General features: G+C 36.3%; 1 protein-coding gene across 1 annotated transcript in view; it reads right to left on the reverse strand.

Moving 5' to 3' along the window:
* Positions 1–4,829: 4,829 nt before the first annotated feature.
* The window catches only part of LOC149571509 (Ubiquitin-like superfamily protein), a 109,306-nt gene continuing 97,468 nt past the window's right edge, over positions 4,830–16,667 (reverse strand). Inside the window, exon 6 of the mRNA XM_089813017.1 lies at positions 4,830–5,371. Within this exon, the coding sequence (XP_089669143.1) occupies positions 5,213–5,371 (159 nt within the window). The 3' untranslated portion in view covers positions 4,830–5,212. The remainder of the gene's footprint in view (positions 5,372–16,667) is intronic.

Here is a 16,667-nt window from a genome sequence, read left to right on the forward strand (position 1 = left end):
GGACACAGAAGAACCGAAATCAACATCACATTACTGCTCCTTCACGGGAATGCCAAATGTGGATTGCATCAATGCCTTGTTGATTGATATGAGAATAAACTGGTCAGGAAACAAAATTTGCTTTGTTTCTAGGTTGTATCTTTGGATGCATTCCCTTACGAGCTTAGGTGAATGCATTTCCATAGGAAAACTAGTTGCTTTTACCAGTCTGCTCTCTTTAAGTTTCTAAATAATTGGGTGAATGGGTTGAGAGTTGAGTCTCCTATGAAGATCACCCAAGTCATAGAATTTGAAAGATGTGTTTGTAAGCTCTTTTAACTCACCCTTTCGGCCAATTAACTTATCATAACCAGCAGCTCTGGTTGCCATTCACTATGATTGCACAGGATGTAGTTCTCAATAAATAGTTGTTTAAATATACTTGAAGCAACCAATTGCATGCAATTCCGATGAAATTGTTTTAGAAATTAGAACGTTGGCGCCACATGAACAAAATTTAGTTCGGCCAATGATTACAATGGCAAGATTTGCATCTAATTCCATGAGTAACAGTTATTTAAACTTTCTGTTCATTCGCATATAAAATACTAAATTCCCGAAAGCTATCTTACTTAAGGTAAAGTAATATGACCAAGAATCAGTTAACAACACAAATGCTTTAGCTTTTCGGGAAGTGCCTTACTTTGCTTCAAAATCCAAAATGCAGATATACTTGATAACGTTTAACATATGCGAGGGAGAGAGAGAGAGAGAGAAACTTAACTTTTTCGCAAACTCATTTTCCTTCTATCTGGGATCACAGCACAGAGAGTAATCCTTTTGCTAGCTTGCGCACTTCATTTCTTCACTTTCTGCCTAAAGCTTTTAACACTGCATTTCCTTTGTATTGGGGTCACATTCCAATCACTAACTTTTCTTAAAGTGTCTTTTGAGCATCTCCAAGGAATATTTGCACTTCAGAGTAACTTGACTTTCTATTTTCAAAGCCTCCGGAGAAGTGGCATTTCTCATTGCCTTGGGACGGAAAACCCCATCTCAGCAACATTTCCCAAACTGGAGCACATTAACACTTCATCCTTTCTCCACAAATTTGAATGAGATTCGTTTTGGCTTTGATCCACAACTTTAACCTAGTGAGGATGCAGTTATGAGTATTGCGCTACTTTGCCACTTCAACCATAAGTCAACCTTAACTCCTTACGATGGTGCAACTACTTTTATCTTTACCTTGTCGCCCCTTCACAACCGCCAAACACAAGGCTTGCTCTAACAGTGCAATGTTGTGATTATTGTCTTGATTACCCTTTTCACACCTTCGCAACTTAAGCTTTCACTATAATTCAGACTCTTGCGACTTTGCAATGACCATTTGAGGTTAATTGTTTCCTTTCATTGCAACATCGCGACTTGAAATTCTAACTCAACACTTAACCCTACGAAGCCGCAATTACAGGCTTTTGCTGCTTCGCAACCATAACCCTGGGTTAGTCCTAACCATTTGCGAAGATGCAATAACCACTTAACTACCATTGTTACCTGTCGCACCTTCACAACTTGGACTTTAGAGCTTTGTTGATTGCTTGTGATCGTTCAAACTTTGACTTTCGTTTCATGCTCTTTCGCACCATCACAACTTAGAATTCTTCAAGCCAGAAACAAGCCACGATCATGCGATTTTTAGTAAATCGCTCCTTCACAACTCTAACTTGACAATTAGCATTAACATTTGCGAGGGTGCAATGGCCATTTTGAAGACCACTTTGCTGTTTTGCAAACTCTAACATAACATAATCATATTCTTAGCTTGTTAATCACTGTCACGGCTTCATCCTTCAAATACGCATTTGACAGAGTTTGCTCCAAGGGAAAACGGCTCGAAAGCTCAAAATTCGTGGGATATGAAATGTTAGGGCAAGATAGTAGAGAATGAAGAGTGAAAAACTTCTCATCAAGAGGATGCCAAAACACATCCCAACCATGCCTAGATCACCTAGACCCCGCGCGCACCAGAAAAACAGGAAACCCGCTTAGATGGTGGGTAAAGGTAATGAAAGGGGAAAACCAAGAAAACAAAGAAAGTAGAGTACTTCGAGAAAGATGAGAAGTGACCCATGGACACTTAGACATCACACTCACTTTCATACCAAAAGACTTCAAGCTTTAAAGGGGCAAGACTAAAACTTGGCAACACACTGAAAGAACATATTACTCTAGCCTCTTGTCCAGCAATGTGAAAAAACAATAATTTTAGCTCATTCAAAAACAGAAAACTCTAAGAAAAAACAGTCCACCAATTACGTTAATTAGAAAAAAAGTGTAAATCTGAAAATAGCAATATTAAATATTTTTTTAGTTATAATATTAGGACTTTAGAGTTGAGGCCAACTGGAAGTGGTAAAAGGGCTTGTGTAGACTAAATTGGAGCTTTCTATATATTGTGAATGACTGAAAATAAGTGGCACTCAAGAGTTTCACTCGCACTATGATGTCCCCTCCTAATAATTTTATTTTGTGCCATACATTTCCATTATTGATCATAAACTAAAGATGAAGAGTAAAATTGAAAATCCAGATAATCTTTAAATATGAAGGATGACAACAAACATCATGAGATTGATTTCTAGTATAACAACTCTCTTAAAATATAAAATAAAAAGATTAAATAGCAGCTAAGATTATAAGTTTTTCACAACTCGTTTGAATTCAGTTTAGTAGCTCCTAGTTTTGATTGTGTAATTTTTTTATAAACATTTTAGTGTGAAAGAGTGCAGGAGATGTAACTGAAAACTTATGATAAGAAAACATACATAAATCAAAGCCACAAACTACTAAGATGAAATTACGGGGTTATGACTTAGACTAAAAAGGGTTAATAGTTATATAAGAATATAAGAAGACAAATCATGAACAAGGGCACTTCAAACATATCTAATTATTTATGTTTCATTCCTGTACTGCAAATTCATCTCCAGTACAAAACCCCTTAGAGGTCAAAAATTCAAAGAAATACTTTTAATTTCTTAAATTAATTAAGATTCACAAATACAATTTATATTTACAAAATAATATTACAAATTTTAAATCTGATATATATAGAGAGAAATATTTGCCATTAATTAAGCACGCACTATTATGATTGTGGGGTGTTTATTAGTACAAAAACGGACTTTACTCACTCTTACGTGTTTTCTCTACGGACAGATTTCTCCATCAATAGCTTCTTGTTTCAGTTGTGCGATGCTTCTTTTTATATTCTTCGTCTCTGTTATTGCTTTCTGTCATTTCTGTATATCATCAAGGTATGAATGAACCACAAACATTGCTATGCACGATAGTCTATGTTTGAATGTCGTTTCATGATTTCCATAAGAGGATCCATTTTTTATGAACCTGTGCAAGGATATCAGTCCAGATTATGGATCAAATAGCAGGGTCATATTAAAAACAAGTTCTCCGACTATAGTGGTTTTGTTCTTTCGTTGGCTATCTTGAAGACATTCTTGTATTATCTGAAAGAATTAACTCAAAATAGACAACCAGAAAGTTTATGAAGCATTAAACTGCGATGCTCAACTCCGTCTCCATAAGTTACGGACCAAATTCTATGGGTTAATAGCAAGCCTCTTTAAATCAAATCAATGAATTCAAGCCAGATTCTTGCCCAGAACTTAGATAAAATGGATGAAAACCTATGTCACAAGTTTGGAGGTTGAGATTGTGTTTGGCAACAACGAAACTTGATCGAGTTCAACAAGGGTTTTTAAAAAATTACTACTATATTTGCCTAGTATGAAATTGATTTTTTACAAAATAAGAATAAATCCATAAAAATAAAACATAACATTATATTAAATTTGAATATACTATTATAAAATTAAAATTATTATAATAAAAAAATTTAATTGTTTTTTAATCAGTAAGAGGCTAAAGCCAATATTAGTTATTATTATATTATTAAGATTGAATACACTCAGAACCCAAGACCTCTCAGATAAAAGGCTCACAATTTACTGTTGTGTTGTAGGCTCTTGCCTAAAATATTTAAAAATTTGATTCAGATACTATTAATATATAAATTTTAATATGTTATAATTAAAAATCTAATTCTAATATATTGTTAAAAAACAAATAGTGAATGTTTAAAGCATATTATTAAGATATGAATTTTATTCAAGAATCAACATATGTGTGTACGCGCCAACTCCTCCACCTGAAATCTGAATCAACCAGAAAGCCATATCCCACTCTTTTGAGAGGCACCCTGATTGTTGTCAGTTTAGGGCAGATTTACTGCCCGTGGCTATACAGCCACGAAATGCACTTCCTTTACATTGCTTTTTTAAACTTTTTAAAAAAAAAGTTTAAGTCCTCTCCTTCGTAAGGAAGTGCATTTTCGTGGCTGTATAGACGTTGCCAGATTTACTGGCAGTCATCACCTATCCAAGAGAGGTATCGTGCTACTGCTGCTGTTACCATATGCTTACATAATATATCTTTTGAGCTCAAGATGTAGCCATATAGTTATTACAAGTCTTTCAGTTGTGCCATCCTCCATTCAGAAGGAAAATCTCCACCAAATCACTACCTAGTTCAATTTGGGAATGAGAAACTCGTAGGAGGTGCCAAGAGAGGACAACGCATGTTCAAAATATTAGGGCATTTTTTTGTGCGAACATGAACATTTCTGTACACTTTTATTAAGTTTGCTGAATTTTGAATCACCCTGATAAAATCTAATGTGCCTTGTGACTGAAATAACTATTATGACCATTAATAAGAAAAAACAAATGGCGCCTACATTGACATTGCGTTAGACTAGGCTTCAGGAATTCAGATAATCCAACTATTAATAAGAACCTTTTATTAGCAATCCATGAGTTGTTTTTTGTTGTTCTCCTGAAATCAGACATTTATAAATTCAAGTAACATATGTTACATAACCTCAGATTGGATTTCTTTGCCCTTCCCATATTCAAGGAGCCTCTGTACATTCTCAAAACTAATATTCAAGGGGATTTAGTTCACGAGCAATCAAAAATAATTAAATCCAATACGTGAAAAAACATAATACCTAAACACCAAGAACACTAACCAAAGTATCACCAGATCAATGATCATCTATAAACATATACGACTATGCCACTCACACTTGGAATGTCAGATAAATATCAACAAAATTATTCTTCCAATGTTTCTGGAATTACTTCTAGCTCTAAGTGTAAACCTCAATAATATCTTCATCTTCCAAATCAAGGCCTTGAGCTGTTTGAGTAGGGGATATTTTCTCCCCATCAAAGAAGAAAACTAAATCATCGCTTTTTCCTTTTACATATTCAGCATATGCCTTGAAAAGCTTTTCAAGTTTGTCTTCCTGCCACAATGCAAGAGCTCAGTCAAAACCAATTGCTGATACAGAGATGTAATTCATGAGATATTGTTTTGACAAAAAAAATCAAATCAAGCCTGTTAGTAGTAAAGGTCACTCTTGGATTCCATTAATGTTTTCAAATGTTTATCACCCATCCCCCATATTATGCAACATTTACAGTAATCATTCTAGCATTAACATCAATGGATTTGATCCTGGCAACTGCCAATCTACTTGATAAAATGTTACTCAAAAAAGGCAATTCAAGACATGAATAAAAATTAAGTTTAAATTTCAAGGACATTTCAAAACAGGCCAAAATCTGATATTGTTTTCAAATTTTTACGTTCAAAAGTTTATAAGAATGGATACCTGCCTACCGTTCCACATATTCAAAAGTAAAATGCCTAGAGATGTTGGAAATATGCACAGAGATTGGGTGGGTCACTCCAAAATAAGGTACACAAATATTAGAATTTATTGATTACATTTAAATAAGACTACCTATCCCCAAACCCAAGTTTCCTCTCAACCATGGGTAAATGAGAAAAGATGTAAAGGTTAACCTGCTACGACTGTAGTTTTCCATTCTAAACCAGTAAGCAACTCCCCTTTCTGAAACATACATGGCAGCTTGAGAATCGCCCCTTTTCTACCAGGCAATGCAGCAGCTAAATGCATTTTCCCAGTGTACAGACCTCTATCTGTTCACACATCCTCCCATTTAACTTTATATAAGTAATAAATGATTAATTAATTTAGCCATCGCCTTTATCCCATTGAGTTTTAATACGTTGATTAAGCAAATATTTATTATTTATTCCCACTTATCCCCAAAATCCTCCAACAATTAGTTAATTGATTTAGTCAAATTAGTCTGCAACACCTTTTTCTTCCAATATTTTATTATGTTTTATCCCTCAATCCTTATTCCATCTAATACTCTCACTATTCAACTCATTCATGTAGATTACAATCTAAACTTGTCATCGTGTGACAAGTATCCCTCCCACCATTATTCTCTCACATGTGAAAGGATGCAAAAGTCAAACACGCTTTGCACTCATCCATCCATTTCATGGTACATCTCCAAATCTCAACCATTTATATAAGGATCTTGCCCATCCTAAACCTGTCTCTTATATAATATTGGATATTTGTCACATGAATGCAATTTTTTATTCAAGCCCTATTCCTCAATCTGCCCCATCCATTCATCAACCAATCCATCTAGGCCTTTGATTTCTCGTTTGGAAATTCTATAAATGAGAGGTATATCATCTCATTTGATCATCTTATATCATCTTAGCTCTTTGCTACTGAATTTTCTACAAATCTTCTCCCATCCTACTGTTGTTACTCCATTTTCTATCTAATCTTCCATTATCATATCCTTGTGCTGTCTAATTTTCTATTAAAACTTCTCTTGTCCAACTGTTATGCTATTGCATTTTATATCTAGCTGTATGTTACCAATCTGATCTCTCATCATCTCAATTCTTCAATCATGTTGCTGATTTTATAAGCAACCACATTCATACATCAAAGTTGCAAATTAAGTGACAGCACCAACTGATAATGCTGATAATATTTGTAGAAAAGTCATATCAGTTGTTATGTTGTCATTGATGTCAAATCTGACTGGTAAGGCATTATGCTAATTCAGTAGTGTCATATCATTTGATTGATGAAGAGGATTTGAAGAAAGTATAATGATGAAGAAAGTATTAATAAGTGTGAGTTTCAATGGACACTTGATGAGTTAGACATTGACAGTATAATGTTGATTTGATTGTTTTACATGATTTGATTAAGGGTTGAGATCATGTATAAGCAAGTTATGTAGTCCTGAAGTGAGAAGACAAAGTAATAGCAAGTTGCAGTGAGCTAGTCAGTTTGGTCGGAGAATGAAGAAGTCACCAGTTACCAAGCTATTACAGTTGTCACCGAGTGCATGTAAAGTTAATGAAGGATGTGCAGTATTAACAGAGCATAGTATTGACTGACAGAAGTGTAGTGTTGACCAAGCAAGGGAAAGATGAACAGTTTGGAAGAGAACTGATTTGAGACCGACATTTGATGAAAATAAAGATTGTTTGAGAAGTTTTGAAGATAAGGATGAAATTAGTTATGAGATCTACAGATGGAGAAATTCAAAGACGATTTGATTAAAGAGATTTAGTGATTTGAAATGAAGCACAAAGTTCAAATTGAAGGCGTGAGACACGAGTGTCAAGATTCAATGAATCTAAGTTGGATGAAGATCAGATGATTGTGATTAAGCAGTGAAACAAGGAAGAATATGGTGAAGCAGCAATAAGCTGTCTATTTAAGGGGTGAATGAGATGTTCATTGTTGTTGATCAAGATATATGTGAAGAAGAATATAGAAGGTGAAACCGAGCAGAGCAACATTGTGAGATCTAGCAAGTGAAGTGCTAAGTTGATGTGTATGTGAAAAGATCAGTCAAAAGGAAGAAATAGGATGAATAGAGGACAAAGAATGAGTGAAATGGAGATCTGATCAAGCAAAGGTAGTTCCTATTTCAAACAGATCATTTCATGATGACTCTATAGCCATTGTAGCAAAAAATCTCTTAAATGAGTGGACTTAACAGTCTTATTTTGTAAACAAGGTATTTTTTAGTGCCTAATATTGGCCAATGGGCTAATTTTAGAAAATTTTGGCTAATAATTTAGTCCTTAAAAATATTTAAAATCACTGCATTTTTATAAAATTTAGTTCTAAAAATATTTAAATAATGTAAGATTCGCCAATATGTTTATACATTTTTCTGGAGGGGATCTTCTTAAAGTTTACCTTGTTTGTAAATCCATTTGCATGGTGACATTCCTTTGAATGTTTGTAAGTCCTTTAGAGCAGTTCACTCATATTCAGTGAGTGATAAGGTCTGGATGATCTTTGGTGTAAATCCTCTAATAAAGTCCCATTAACAATGTGTATGTAACCTTTAACAAGGTTGGCTCCTAAGAGAGCTCACTTCAAAAAAGTGAAAATTTTGGGTTGTTGGTCCTAAGTGACTTTTAGCTTTACAACATTTCCATGTTAAAGTACTTGTGTCAAAATGTGTGAATGTCGATTGTGTTGCATGTTTATTTCATGTTTATTATTTATTGTTTCAACTTAGTATATACATGAAGTTTACTCTGATACTCGATATATGAAGTTAACAGTTTACTAGAAAGATTAAGTCGAATGACATTGCGAAGCTTGATCAATTTATCGAGCTATTATTTTGAAAGTTTAAAGTGTTTTAAGAACTTGTAGGATAACTAATTATGACTGATTCACCACCCCCCCCCCCCACCCCCCTCACCCCCAATTATCTAACAATTGGTAAGGGACTTAAAGGTTCGAAGATGTATAAAAGAGGGGTTTTGGAACTGATCAAAGACAACTTTTCATCATGGCAAAGCAGGATGAGATTGTACCTGTCAAGAATTGGAGACTATGCATAATACTATCTAGACAACCAATACACAACTCCAACCCCTCCTATGGCAGTTGAGCGGATGATGGCAAAGCAAGAACACAATAAACTGGTGACAGAGATTGTTTCTTCTCTAAATGATGTTGAATTTGATGATATCAAAGACTATGTTCCTGCTAAATAGATGTGGGATTAGCTAGTATTTTTCATGGAGATTAGTTGAGAGCCTACGAGGGAAGTTTGATGATATGAGGATGAAAGATGGAGAAAACATTGCACAATACAGTAACTGAATCAAGGAAGTGGTTAGTGTCAACAAAGTTGTTGGAGGAATCATAAGTGATAAAGATGTTACATCCCAAATTCTGACTTAAAATTTTAAACTAATTATAGCCATTGAATCAAATTATTTCTTCATGATCGTGTGAAATTGAGTTAGTTAATTGTAGCAATTGTTTGTAACATATGAAAATGAGTTAGTTAATTATAGCCGTTGTATCGAATTAATTCTCATATGAAAGTGAGTTAATTAATTATAGCCGTCGTATAAATCTATTCATGATCATGTGAAATTGAGTTAGTTAATCATAGTCATTGTACATACATGATGAGCATGTAAAGTTAGTTACTCTGACATTGATGAAATCCCTAACAGTCACTTGGTGATTTTGAATTAGCAATTTATAAATCTTGAATTAATGTCTTGGCGAGAATGTTGTTTTGAAATGATTACAGGAAGAAGACTCAAGAGAGAGGGGAAGCATTGCTAAACGGGGTCATCGGAAGGGGATGGTCGAATAGTTCAATGATCAAAATTGACAGGTTTGACCTAAAACTATCTTGGCAAGGTTACTAGGACTTGGCAAAATATGTCATGGTGGAACTGCATGAGCTATAAGAGGAACATTATAATAAATAATGTAAAATAAACATAAATTCTTACCTTTAAAGAATTATCAAATATTACTATTATTTAATTATTATTTTACTTCCTCAAATATGATCATATGTAAATAATAATAAAATGACACCATTACATTATAAATAATAATCCAAAGATGCCACCCTATCATTACGTACACAAGCATAAATGAGAAAATATAATAATAATAAAATAATTATAACTTTTTTTTAAAAACTCCTCTTTCTTTCTTTCCCTCCTCCTTTCTTTTCTTTTAAGTCGATTTGAATGACTTTTGAATATGATCTTGTAACTGTAAACTCTTTATATTAGAGCTTCCCGAGTGCTCGGATTCATTCATCATTTTTCACACAATTTCAAGGCTCACGGCTTCCAACATAAGAAGGAAACTACAAACTTAGTTCCAAATTATTATCTCATTCTTTTCTTACTGCTCTCACATCTCCCTGTCCGTGGCCAAGCAAGGATCGAGTCTTTTCTACCTGCCCAAGGAGAGTTCAAGGCCAATCCTTTTACAATCACGTAAGGATTTTCCAAACGTTTTCTTAATATATTTTTCACACGTCTTATCTGAATAAAACCTTCGATATATGTAGGTTCTCTTTCATAATATTGAGCTGGCTGTGAGTTGAACTATCTAAATTGAAATCCGACTGAACTTGAGTAGTTTATAATTAATCCAAATCAGTATATGTTATGAAGCCGTCTATTTCTTTGAGTCTGTAAAATCAAATATTTCCTTTGGTTCAACTATTTTGTCCAACATCTCATTAACAATCTTTGTTTTAGTTTAAAATATCAACCTTTGAATATGCCACAGAACCTTGAATAATAACATGATCAGTATTTAATACAAGCATCTTTGTGTAATGGGCACCTTGGAATGCCCAAACACCGAACCAATTGCCGAAATAGATTTTTTAATACAAACTGAAGATGGAACCGATGCTGAAATGATAATAATTCTCAAAATGATGAAATCAAGTACAAAGCAATGTATTCCAAAGGCCAAACCCCAAGGGAATGACGTCTACAATGTTACAAGAGAGGATGAATGTCCTCTATTGCCAAGAAAGATATGTGATTCACACATCCAAGCTCTTATCAAATGTCATTCACAAAAATCTGATGCTAAACAATGAGACTCTCACCCCTATTTATCCTTTTCCTTCACCCTTCTAGAAGGAACTAAAACATTAATTAATTGCAAGTGCTGGAAGCTTCCCCCTTCCAATAATTAATGCACTCTCTAGAAACTCCTCCCTTGCAATACAATAATTAATTGTGCTTTTAGAAAATTAATTACTAGAGGCTTCCACCTTTCCAATAATTAATACACTCTAGAAGCTTCTCCCTTGTAATACAATAATTAATTAAATTAATTAAATATAGTCACCTTTTAATTTTTAATTTTAATTTATTTAATGACTTTATAAGAAATTAATTTGATTTCCTCTTATGCTCTACTTAGACTTTGGAGAACGTGAAGGCTAAAAGATGGGCTCATTACAATCCGCCCTCCTTGAAATTGCATGTCCTCAAGCAATCTCAGTCTTGTTTGTTGTAGCACCTGCTCACTCTCACAAGTAGCATCTTCCTTTTGCAAATATCTCCATTTGACTAAATATTCTTTAATCAACCTGCTTCGCAAAGTCCTTTCCCTAGTATCCAAAATAGCCTCAGGAATTAATACGAGCTTTCCCTCCTCATCTAATGGTGGTAATTCTGCTGAAGGCACAACTCTCTGACCGATGGCTTTCTTAAGCCTTGACACATGAAACACATTATGTACCCGACTACCTCTGGAAGCTCAATCTCATAAGCAACCTCGCCCACCTTGCAAATCACTTTGTAGGGACCATAAAACCTAGGCTTCAACTTCTCTGCTCCGCTTTTCTTGAGTGATGACTGTCTGTATGGTTGTAGCCTCAGGTAAACCATATCCCCAACCTCAAAACTGCGCTCTATCCGGTGTTAGTTTGCATACAATTTCTGCTGATTTTGGGCTTCCTGTATATTCTCCTTGAGCACCCTCAAAATATCCTGACTATCCTGCAAGAAGTGTTTTGCTTTGGGCACTCTACTATCCCCCAAAACCAAATCCATGAAACTAGGTGCTTTATAACCATACAATGCCATGAATGGAGTCATCTTGATGGACATATGATAAGTGGTGTTATAACAATACTCTCCCATATGTAGCCATTTGACCCAAGCCCTCTATTGGGCAGTCACATAGTTCCTTAGATATCCTTCCACCCATTTATTCACAATCTTTGTTTGCCCATCTGTCTGTGGATGATAACTAGTGCTAGGTGTAAGATTTGTACCACAACCTAAACAATTCCTGCCAAAAAGTACTCATGAATTTATCGTCCCGATCACCGACAATGAAACTAGGTAGCCCATGTAACCTAAATATCTCTCTGAAGAAAAGATCGGCCACCTGTGCTATTTTGTAAGTGGATGGAATAGCAAAGAAGTGAGCAAACTTCGTCAACGGGTCAACTATCTGATGAAGGGCCACACCACCCTACCAACACATAACCAAGAATGCAACAATATGGAGACAAAGAGATAAAAATACTTCCCAAGAAATTCTATTATACTTGAAAATCCTTGCAACATCCATAAGATGATATCATAGATATGACTTCTTCAAAAAGAAGTTTACAATTCTTCAACATAAGAGAAATCCCAAATAAGAGTCTTCACACCAGGAGCTTCACCAAGAAGAACTTCCCAACTAAAAACCTTCACCTCCAAAGCTTCCACCCAAGAACTTCTACTTGAAGAGCTACACCTTGAGAGCTTTCACACGTTGAAGCTTGACCTTCCAAAGCTTTCACACCTTCCAGCTTGATTAGAAATGCTCATATGCCTTGCTTAAATAGCCAATGCATGATTTATCCACAACCTTCTAGAATTCCACCTACACAATAACCACAACCTTCTAGAATTCCCACCCAAATACAACTAAGCACCGCCATGTGGCCCAATTAGAAAATTACATTTCCTTTATGGATCACAACAAATGTTAAATGCATGATTTAAGGAACTTTCCACAAACTTCTAAGATGCCAACTACACACTTCGATAAATGGAATGACGACTATTTTTTTATTTTTCCTATTTACGCCACCTATGCACCTTGAAAATAGAAATTCCTTTTTTTTTCTTTCTTTTCTCCTTTTTCCCCTTTTTTATTATATTTTATTATTTTTTCTTCTATTTTCGTCACTTTCTCTCTCCTACACAATTTTTTTTTTTTTAATTTAAAATTTAGTTTCAACATGCCCCCTTTATTTCGGATGCAAGATGCCCCTGCATCACTATCACATAGATGCAATCTTTCCCTTGTACTCATGGTAACCCGGTGATGAAGTCCATAGAAATACTTTCCCATTTCCTATCCGCAATGGGCAAAGGCTATAACAACCCTACAGGATATGTGTGCTCTCCGTTATTCTGCTGGCAAATTGCACACTCCCTGACATGCTTCTGAACATCATCCTTAAGCCCTTTCCATGTAAAACACTCACGGATCTGCCTGTAGGTCTTAAAGACCCCTGGATGTCCAACTATAGGTGCATCGTGAAATGCCTTCAGTATTACCTCCCTAAATTGTGACGAAAGAATCAAATATATCCTACCCTGAAACCTTATCAATTCATCCATAACCACGTAACAATCATGATGTATGGTGCCTGCAATTACTCTAGAAGCCCAAATGTCCCTCGCATACTCTTCTATGATCTTATTTCTCCAATCTCCTATAATCTCAGCTAGAGCACAAATATGAGGTCTCCTAGATAAAGCATCTACCACCACATTCTTCTTACCTTTGACAAATTCAATGTCAAAATCATAGGCCTATAACTTCGTAATCCACCTCTGTTGTCTATCATTCAAATCACGTTGGCTCATGAAGTATTTGATGTTGTTGTGATCGGTTTTGATAACAAACTTTCCCCCAACTAGGTAGGACCGAAACTTAGCCAATGCATCCATTATAGCCAACATCTCCCAATCATAGATGGAATAGCTCCTCTCCACTCCACGGAGCTTCTTGCTCTCAAAAACAATGGGATGCTTCTACTGCATCAAGATCGCCCCAATCCCATCTCCCGACACATCACAATGAAACTCAAATGGCTTTGTAAAATCTAGTAGAGCTAGTACTAGACATGATGACATCACCTTCTTCAAATGATCAAAGCTTCTCTGAGCTGCCTCTGTCCATGTGAAGGCCCCTTTTCTGGTAAGCTTTGTCAAGGGTGCAACGATCTGTGAAAATCTTTTAACAAATCTCTTGTAAAATCCGCAGAGACCAAGGAATCCCTTAAGCTGTGTAAGATTCGTAGGAGTAGGCAAATCAACAATAGCCCTAATCTTTTCAAGATCTACCCAAACTCCATCTACACTAATGATATGCCCAAGGTATAGTAGCTCAATCATCCCACACTCGCACTTAGATTCCTTGGCATACAGTCTCTTTCTCCAAAGTGGACAACACCATCTCAAGATGTTGTAAATGCTCCTTCCAAGTCTTACTAAAGACTAAAATGTCATCAAAGAAAATCAAGACAAATCTCCGAAGCTGCTCCCTGGATACCTGATTCATGCAACTCTAGAATGTAGCAGGGTCATTGGTTAGCCCAAATGGCATAACCAAAAACTCGACGTGACCATAGTGAGACCGAAAAGTTGTCTTCTCAATGTCCTCCTCCCTCATCCTGATCTGATGATACCCTGACTGTGGATCAATCTTTGTAAAAAAGAATGCACCATGTAACTCATCAATCAGCTCATCTATTCGTGGGATGGGATATCTATTCTTAATGGTCTTCCTATTTAATGCCCTGTAATCGATGTACATGCGCATCATCCCATCTTTCTTCTTTACCAACACTACTGTTGAAGTAAAGGGGCTCTTATTAGGCTTGATATGCCCTATTTCCAACAACTCCTTAATTGCCTTCTCTATCTCATCCTTATGTTTCTTAGGATGACGATAGGGAGTAATCATGACTGGTTTAGCTCCCTCCTCGAGCTCAATAGCATGCCCTATCCCCCCGTCAAGAGGAACCCCATGCAGAATCTCGCCAAATACCTTAGTGTGTCTGTCAAATATCTCCTGGATATTTGGTGGATGACTCTTCACCTGTGGCTCTTGTGAAGTTGGCATAACGAAACATTCTACTGCCCACTCTATGTTATTATGCCGAAAAAGTCTCTGCATTCTCCTAAGGGAAACTACTCTGCAACTCCCATCTGAAAGTCCTCTAAGTACAACAGTTCTTCCCTCATGCTGAAACTTCATCTCCAATTTTGCTAGGTTAAGTGTGAACTCTACTAGCGAGGCCATCTATACCATGACGAGGATGACATCATAGTCTCCCATGTCTACTACATAGAACTCATCTTCCAACTCATAGCCATCTTCAAACTTGATGTGAAGATTAGATATCTTCCGAGTGCATAATAGTTTGTCACCATTAGCTACCATAACTCTAAATCCAGGGTGCTCATTAGTCTGTAGACCTCTCTTGGCTACCAATTGTGCATCTACAAAATTATGTGTAGCCCCAATGTTAATGAGTGAGATCACTTTCTGCCCTTGGATAGTACCTCTAACCTTAAATGTGATTGCCTTCTGAGCCCCGTTAATTGTGCTAATGACTTCTCATCCTCAGGAATGTTGCTCTCCTCTATAGTGATATCCTCATCTGAATCAGAGTGTTGATCCTCCCTCTCTGACTGTGACTCTTCCGCTGAGAAATATTCCATTTGAATCGCCTTAGCCTTGAGAGGACACTTATGAGATATATCCCAAGGCTCTCTGCAATGAAAACATAACTTCTTGCTTAAATCATTCAAGATGTCATTATCCAACTTATCTCTTTTGGGCTAAGCATCCTTGTGAAAAGGTTTTTTTGTCCTTCTCCTTATCTTTTTTCATATAAGAATCCTTGTGCTGAAATCTGCTCCTAAATGAAAAAGGTGCTAAGTCACGAGCCTTTTTAGTGGCCTCCTATAACATAACTAGGTCATGCCCCTTGACCCAACCTCACAAGGGTTCTGAGAGTCCATCCATAAACAACAGTACTAACCTCCTCTCTGAAATATCTATGACCAACATAGCTAACCTCCGAGACTCACCAATATACATCTCAACTGATCCCCACTGCTTGAGTTGTGCCAACTCCTTAAACTATAATTCGGGATCCCTGTATCAAATCTCTCTATGAGCTTCTCAGCGAACTCCTCATAAGATGTGATTTGATTATGTCCTAAGGTTACCATGCCATGGTGCCACAACTCATGTGCCGGTCCATCCAAGTGAATAGCCACATACTTTATAGCCTCCTCTTTAGGCATAAGATTTAGCTGCAAGTATGTATCCATCTTCTACGCCCAAGCTCGTGCGGTCATCTTCCCTAAAGCATCATAATAAGGTAAAGAAAGTTTCCCAACTTTCTTTCTCAGCTCAAGGTTTTGACTCAATCCTCCTAATCTGGGCATGTGTCTCATCCTCAAGTCCAAATAATCTTTGAGAGAAATGTCCGCCTGAAACTCCGGTCCACTAGCCTCCCAATCCCTCCTAAACTGATCCTGTAACTCTACAATTTGCGGTTCATTAATCGGCTGATCTAGATCTCTGGGTGGGAAGGTGAGTACAAGAGATCTCGAGCTCGCTATTCGAGCTGAGCGTGCAATATATCTAAAGTTATCAGCCTCATTTCCATTGTTTTCATGTCCATTATTACCATTAATGTTGTCTCGACCTCCATTATCATTGGCCCTATTATTGTTGTTTCCATTGTTGGCATCACCTGAATTAATATTGATGCCCATCTGTCTAGCCATTAGCTGCAACATCATATCCATTCGCCTATTCTACTCCTATTGCATCATATCCATTC

The sequence above is a fragment of the Cupressus sempervirens genome, chromosome 2 (assembly GCF_028749045.1).
Source record: "Cupressus sempervirens isolate cs-2001-9-10 chromosome 2, ASM2874904v1, whole genome shotgun sequence".
Taxonomy (NCBI): domain Eukaryota; kingdom Viridiplantae; phylum Streptophyta; class Pinopsida; order Cupressales; family Cupressaceae; genus Cupressus; species Cupressus sempervirens.